General features: G+C 45.3%; 1 protein-coding gene across 1 annotated transcript in view; it reads left to right on the top strand.

Annotated features, from left to right (window-relative positions):
* The first annotated feature begins 3,028 nt into the window (after positions 1–3,028).
* Positions 3,029–8,306, top strand: part of LOC309674160 (dual specificity protein phosphatase 13B-like) — a 29,882-nt gene continuing 24,604 nt past the window's right edge. The window contains 1 exon segment of the mRNA XM_082486128.1: positions 3,029–3,210. Within this exon segment, the coding sequence (XP_082342254.1) occupies positions 3,050–3,210 (161 nt within the window). The 5' untranslated portion in view covers positions 3,029–3,049.

The following is an 8,306-nucleotide window of genomic DNA, read 5'->3' as shown; positions in this document are numbered from 1 at the left end:
AATAAGCTGGGGAGAGGGGGGAAAAGAAAAAAAAGTCAACCCCATGTGATAATCAGAAAAAATTGTTCCACACATTAAAAATCCATTATAGAATCATAGCTACCTGAACTTCCATCCCGTAACATTTTCACTATAAAAAACTTTCTTCTTTCAGGGTATGTGAAAGAAGTTTGATTTTGGCCCAGTTTTCAGCAGAGAGATGGAAGGGTGACACAGCACAGCATCACTTTGTGCTAATAGCAGTATTTTCGATAGAAGAGCCTCCATGCATGTCCCTGTTTTCGACTGCTGCACATTTTCCTGGTAATGCCGTGTTGCGTGCTACTGGAGCACACCACGGCAGTTTACACTGCTGCCACCTAATACATTATTAGCCAGGGAATGTTTGATTTAGATTATTGCACCAAGCACTACCTACAAAGTAGTCACGAAGGCATAGTCCACTCATTACAAGGATGCCTTCTGCTGGGTGTTCCGAAATTAATCATGCATTAATTTCAACTGAAACAGCAGCTATTTTAAGATCACGTATAATTGCACAAAGATGTATGGCTTAGAGCTGTCCACCATCCCAACGGTCAGGAGAATGTCCAGATTCTTGGAATCTCAGAAAATCGCCTACTGCACAGAAAGCTGTGGCTGAGCCCAGTGCCGTGGGCAGAATGGCGGGCAAGGCAGAGAACGCGGGGTGGGAAGAGATGGTCCCGTTCTGTCTAGTGAGGTTACATCCTGTGGGTTAACATGGAACGGAGGTGGTCTGAAAGCCAGATTTCTGCCTCCTGTCTGTTTCAAAGACAGCTCCTGGCAAAGAAAAGTCAGCAACACAGCTTTACCAAAGTCATGCTCACAGGCTATGAAAAGTTTAGAAGATACTAGGAGCGGAAGGCCAGAGTTTTGAAGCAAATGGACGTGTGCCATACAAATGTTGGAGGCACACAGGGCTTGCAGATCGTTCTTCTGGAGTTCATGTTTTTCTGCTCAGAAGCTTTCATGCTGCAGATGAACTCTGAATTCTTACTCAGTGCATTTGAGGTAGAGGCCAATAAAAGTTTTACAGCTGAAAAGGGCCAGAATCAAAAGTGAGTATCACATTTCTGACAGAACTTGATTGGCAATAAAAGGGCTGGGCTTACGTTTAAAAAAACCTGCTAGTAAAGCCTCAGCTTGAGCCTCCACCCAGAAACCTGAGAAAAGTAAACTAAATTAAACAACTTCACCTGCTCAGTCTGTTAGTTTTCCTCATTCATGAGCACAAATCAACCACCTTAAAAAGCACTAGTTTACCAAAGGAAAAAAGATGAACAAAACAGGGAAACAAGGTAACGTGTTAAGGATGTATACATAGCACTTGAAGTATAACTTTTAATCATTTCTGCAGTTCTCTCCTGGATCTGGCCAGCTGGTTGCCTCACTCACAGCGGAGCCTGGCTGTCTCTCCCACTGCCCCCTCAAAATGAGCACGGCAGCGCTGTAGCTTGCACTTTCTCTTTTTTCCACTTTTTAGGCCAGAGCATCTACAGCAATAGGAACTAACAGCCTCTTTGCATACAGGAGGCTCTTAAACAGTTTCTTCTCTAAATCCACAGAATTTTAACAATTTGGGCTTCATGAGAGATTCAAAACAAGGTCACTCTTTTTTTTTTTCCCTATTAATTTTGCCTTCTGCTGCCGGAAACTATCACCTTGTATCAGGGTGATCCCTTACCCTCAGTACTCCTAAGCATAGTTAACTAGTCCAGACTTTAATACCTGGTTTCAAATGGCTCTCCATGATATGTGTCTTGATAAAATAAAACAAAGCAAACTCTCTCGCCATCATAGTAAATCAATGGATGTGGAATAAAGGTGGTTCAGACCTGATGAAGGGTTCTTCGCCTCTTTTCTACAGGGGATAATATCAGCAGCAAGCTTCTCCTCTTAGGTTACCTTCTCTTCTGGGCTCCTTTGGTAGAGGAACCGTGTTCTGCATGTCAGCTGTCAGGCTTATAAAGAGCATCAGCATTTTATGTGCTTTGCCCTGTAGCTCCATCACTGACAGCTTTGCAGCCACCTGCCAGGAGTCCCACAGCCTGCAGACCAGAAGCACAGGCACCCCTGTATTTGAAAGGGCCCACTGACACTACCATCTCACATGATGCGTCTCCAACCTGTAGCTCACCAGAACTTCCTATATGAACTAACTCAGTGGCTTACAAGTTTCACCTGTCAATCATTATACTCACATTCTTTGTTCTTTCTTCAACAGAGGGAGGTATCGTGCAATATGTGTATTGTATTAACACATTGGTGAAAGCAGGGACTGCAGTAGAAAAGATTAAATGCGTAACATACAATTAGGCTCAGATAATCTTCCTTGGTGAAGAAACAGTAGCTTCAAGAAATACATTTCTCTAGATCATCAGTGACAGGCAAGACATCATCATCTGCTTGCGTTTAACCTCCTGGTGACCACGTTGGTAGGACCCGCTGGTGCATTTCTGACCCTTTCCCAGCTATGTTTTTAAGCACCTCAAAGTAACCGGGAGGCAGTTGTTACTGGGAGATTGTTGCCACTCTTGCTCTGGACAGTTTTGTATTTTTCCTTATCGGGCCTTTAATTGCTTGTGATGAATGTCCAGATCTCGCTGACTGCCGCTGCTGCGTCAAGGACACAGCCGAGGGCAGTCATGGCCGTGTTTTGGTGTGTGTCCTGCAGGCAGGGGGCTGCCACCACACGAGGCCAACGCTCCGGGCGCCGAGGCTGGGGACGAGCCCCGGGGAGAGGACTGGAACCAGTAAGGACGCAGTAAGGCCCGGTTCAGTACATGCATCTGCTTCAACTGGCTGTGCCTGCCAGGGCCATGCACGGGCGAGCGGCCAGCCCTGGGGAGGGCTTCGGGGGACACCGCGGCACAGGGGTGGCACGGCTCAGTGGCGGGAGCTGCTGCTCGGCACCTGCCCCAGCCCATCTCCCGGGCTCCCCCGTGACCGCCCCGGGGTCTGGCAGCACCCCAGCGCACAGCGCTGTGTCTCTGCCTGGCGGGAGTGGGGTCTGTCCCTGGCTCCCGGCATGTCTGGGGAGGAGGTCCTGGGCCCCCAGGGACCCGAAGGCACTGGGGCAGGCACGGGGGATGTCCCCTCCCTTACAGAAATCGAGCAGCTCCTGAACACCGGGCGGCCTTCCTGCAACCACGTTGATGAAGTATGGCCTAATCTCTTCCTAGGAGACCTGTAAGTACAGCTTTACGGACACACCTCCACCGTACCCTCTGCCTGTTAGTGTGCCTCATAGGTGCGGCTTTAGACAGCTCATAGTTTTGCTAATTGCTGTCATTTACACTGCAGACAGCACAGTTTCCGAGATAAAATTATGACTAAGCTGGTACTTGCTTCTCAGTTGGCCCTTAGAAGCAATGAACGGGGCTGACGCTTCGGGGGAGATGCAATCGCAGTGCTTCTCCTGCTCTGTGAATATCTCTGCGCCCATCTCGATCTGTTTGTGTTTGTCTTTTCCTTAGAGTAACAGCTCACAACAGATTTGTTTTGTGGAAGATGGGTGTGACCCATGTTTTAAATGCTGCCCACGGCACAGCGTACAGCCACGGAGGCCAGGACTTTTATGGAACGACCATCGATTACTATGGTGTACCAGCCCACGACCTCCCAAGCTTTGATATTAGCCAGTTCTTTTTCTCTGCAGCACAGTTTATCCACAACGCCTTGAACACGCCAGGAGGTACAAAATTATTGTTGTTTGCATTTTTATGTGAGTTGGCAGCCTCTCGTACCAGGTCAGCGCCACGAGCTCAGTGGTGGACAAGTCACTACATGGTCTCTTGCCAGCTGCTGGTCACCTGCACGGTGGGTGGCGGGAGGAGGGAGTGCTGGGTACATGTGTGTAGCTCTAACTAGGTCCCCAAAAGTTGATGTGAGAAAAAGGGATGAACAGTGCAGGAGAGAGACTGGGGAAGAGAGGAAAGGAGGCACAGAAGAGAAAAGATATCTGTAACGAAAAGCTGATTCAAAAAGGGAGATGCAAAACCATACATTTAAAATGGACACTCTCTTTTGAGACCCTCTTATGGCAGCTGTATTTGTAAGAACAAATTAATAAAGAGACAAAAGTCCTGATTTCTACAGCCACCAACTGTATGAAGAGGCTCATGTATTGCAGATGAGCTTCCTGTCTGAACAGGGCTGTGTCCCTGAGGAAAAGATTTACCTTTACCCAAGGAGATTTATAGCGTGTTGCACAAGAGACTGAGCTTCCTGGCACTGGTGCAATAAAATACTAATTAATCTGTATTACATAAAAGACCATTTCTTAGCATGAGTAAACTGGCATTAATGGAGCTGTCTCAGCCTGTATCACAAATTCTGCCTTCAAAAGAGAATTACAGTCGCAGCAAATTGCCTTATTATGCAATGGTACTAGGCCAGTCATTTTTCTCGGTGGCTAATGTGTTAGTGCCATCCTTTCAGGTCAGATTTTAGCATTCTTCTTCACCTAAGTGAAGACTTCACCCATTGAAATGAGTGGATCTTGCTCACAATAGAACAACTTCATTGCTTCAACAGGGTTTTCTTTGATTTACCAGTGTTTCTGAGATCAGGTTGGGATCTTATGGCACTTCTCGTATGAGCGTAACAATTGCAAATTAGACTCGGTTGTTAGCATTTCATGTGATCCATTGGAAGGGTAAGAAATACTTCGTGTTTGTGGTGTTTCTCTGACCAAGCTGGAGGAGGCAGAAGGGGTTTGCCTTCCCTTTAAATTAAACTTCATCCACTGTACTGCTTCTCTTCTGTGGTTATAATCTATTTCTTAATATTTTTTTAACCAGCTAAGATTTTGGTACATTGTGCAGTTGGAGTAAGCAGGTCAGCTTCCCTAGTCCTAGCATATCTCATGATAAATCACCACCTTCCATTGGTTGAAGCCATCAAAACAGTGAAGGAACATCGATGGATTTCACCCAACCGTGGCTTTCTGAAGCACCTGCGAAATCTGGATGTTCAGCTACGGCAGAAGAAGGACTGCTGAAAGGGCAAACCCATTTACATTCACTTTTCTGAGTTTCGGCCTTCATAGCCATTGTGCATATACAGCTTCCTATGATCAATGCACATTGAAAAAATGAAGAAAATTGTGCATCAAAGAAAAAAGCCAACAGACCTGTACATGGATTAATTCTGATAGCTCAGTTCCTCCAAGACCAGCACAGCCAACATCAGCACCATAAGCACTGTGGGCTGCAGAGCTGCTGTGCCTAACGTGGTGCTACCAGATCACTCCACTGGAGTGGTTAAGATGGACCGAGTTTGTTCATGGTTTGTGCTAATGCCAGAGGCAGGTTCAATAACTGCATCTAGCTGTAAAGTACATTTGAGTCCCCTTTCCTGGGGAGTGTAACATAACCAGCTTCCGCAGTTTGGTTACATTTCTCATGTGCATGTTCTCATAAGAAACGCTTTTGGTGTTTCAGGCCTGGTGATGTGGCGAGGGCAATTTCTTAAGACCCCAGGCACTGCTACAGAAACATGCTTCTTTCACTGATCTGTTAAATATTGCGGTGCTACAGGAAGCTGTGAGACCCTGAAGACCCACACCAGCAGAATGAACTTCTGTGCAGCTCTCTCTGAAGTCTCTGGGTCAGCAAACCCACAAAACTTTTCTTGTGTAAATATGTTTTCAGCAAGATAATGTATATTATGTAGTATATTGAGGACGTTAAAAAAAAAAAAAAAAAGACGTCAGGTCTTCAAAGCATTTTGTAAGCTTGAACTCATCAGCTCACTCCTTCCAAATTATCCCAAATCAGTTCTGTGTAAGTGGCTTCAAATCAGCCCTAGTTTAACATCAGATAGGAACTTAGCTGGCATTGATGGCTCAGCTTAATTGATACAAATTAGTTTTAAGCTGTTTTGAGGACGTCACTTTTCCTATCACCAGTTAATTGGTACTTAAACCAATGTGAGTTTTAATACAGCAATAGCATTTGAAATTCATGCTACCACTCTGCCTGAAAATAAGCTTGTTACCTTGTGGTGACCCATGAAGTGTTAATCAAATCTATTTTTGTCCTTTACTACTGGTTTGATTTATTGATTAGCTGACCTTATAAACCTACCCTGCCAGATTAAATAAATGCATTTCTGCTTGTTTGTTTGCATTTGAAGAATCAGTTCTGATAATTTTCCTCTCTGCTGGAAGAGACCTGCAAGGTTATTAGAAGACTTAAATAACGGTGACTTGTGAGTTGAACCTCTACTCTTCTAGACCCCCAGAATTAAGGATACTCCTTGATTCTTGGAGAGCTTGTGATGTGAATGCTGATTCTGCCTAGCACTTACGGCAACATAGAAATCCCTCCCTATTTCAATGTAGACGGATGCTTTGCAAAATAAGCATATTCATCCTTTCAGAGGTCTGTTTGACTGTTCAGATTTTCCTAAATCTTGCCAAAGAGCTCCACTGACAAGAGAAAGAGAAGACATTGTAGTGTAAAAAGATCAAATAGAAAATCCCATTTAAAACCCAAGAGTGCTAGGACAATCTTTATACCTCACAAAGCAGCAGAGTGGTGGAGGAGGAGCTGGGTTTGCTTTGAAGTTCTCATTAGAGTTAATAGGGATTTATAGGAGTTAATATTTCATTATAATCTATACTTCATTCACGTTACAGTAGGTTTTAGTCTGGAAGCCTTTTGAAGACATGGCACTGAAAAAGCTGAAATTCATGTGAGTGAAATAATGCATCTTAATGGCTTTAGGCTGGGCAAAATTAGACACATGTGAGCAAGATTAATGGAACCTCCCATCAGGATAATGCTTTGCGTGCCCCTGAACATCTGTCCCACAAAGCCACAGCTGTGAAAGCTGCTCCTGTTGTAAATTAGTACCTGCTCTCGGAGATACTGCTCATCCTGGGAGAGTATTGTTTCACCAGGGTAGAGAAGAGAAGAGCACGGAGCGAAGCTGAGTCAGTATGGCATCCATGCCACCGATGACACGATAGTGATCTTGTACAGCAAGACTGACTTACCCCAGTGGAGGGAATGAATTAGAAACTCTTTTCAAGGGCACTGGCAAATCACAGAAGTGTTTTTAATCTGTGGAGTGTGTTGCCTATATTTCCTGCCTACCTGTATTGCTTCCTTCCTTATATACAGTTCAACTTTGACTCCAGATCTGCTCAGGGAAAAAGAGCCCAGTCAACATAAGCAAAATAGGTAGAATTAGTCCTGTAACATCATAAAACAGAAAACACCGTGTGCTGTGATGCGCTAGGAGGAAAAGAGACCTTCTCACCTGTCACTTATGCCACCCATAGTTCAGGTCATGATGTGACATGACATCAGTGCTTTATTGTTTTCCACTATCAGCAGGAAAACTTATATTTCAAATATTGGCTTGGCAAGTCAGACTAAGGAACAAAAGAAAAATACTACCTCACCAGTGGCACTTTGTTCAGAAAATGCACACCTGTCAACAGGGCCTACACAACCTGGGAGACTACCGGCACCGAATGTTAACTCCTAACTGAGGGAGGGTCCCATTTTGAAAGATACTTAAGTACCTAAAGGTAAGCGGGGGTACGTGCTGAGCTGGCCAGAGCACCTAGGCTCGCGCAGCAGCGCCTGGACCCCGCAGGAGCTGTCAGCCTGATGAGGAGCCATTTACCTTCAATCTCCTCTGTAAGAAACAGACGCACAGGTCTTCTGCCCCAGGTTTGCTTTATCGTGGGGTCTCTCCTCAATCTGTTCTTATCTCCTTTATCCCTTTTCAGCTTTTTTCGTGCTTAGCTGAAGAATGCATCTGACGAAGCCCGCAGCAGAGTGCATACAGTTCAGGACCGAGCTCCTCCCATGGGAAAGGACTATGCCAGAAAGAAGAGTTAGCCCTGCTCTGAAGAGGATCTGTTTGATAACCAAGTTTTTGTTCTTTTGAGCCACCTTACCAAGTGGGTCACGCGGGCTAGTGGCAGCTCAGCAGAGGCTGCAAGTGTGTGTCTGGGAGCAGAGAGCACAGTGAAAGGGACCATCACAGCTACAGCTACGGCAGACTTAAATATGCTTAAAGCAACCACAAACCCACAGCGTCACCTGTAAATGTAAAATTCCAGTGGAAACTTCCCATAATTTTATTTTCCAGCACAAGAACTGAGGGCATCAGATGAAGTCAGTAGATCAGTAGAAGCCGGGTCTGAGACGAGAGAAGGGAGTTTAGGTGAGCTGTGTAACGCCTTGCCACAGGACACCGCGGGGGGTCAAAGCCTGTAAATGTTCAAGGGGTAACTGGAAAACTTTATAGAACAGAAATCCATT

The sequence above is a fragment of the Vanellus vanellus genome, assembly GCF_965231255.1.
Source record: "Vanellus vanellus genome assembly, chromosome: 7".
NCBI lineage: Eukaryota > Metazoa > Chordata > Aves > Charadriiformes > Charadriidae > Vanellus > Vanellus vanellus.
This window is presented reverse-complemented; position numbering and strand designations above follow the sequence as displayed.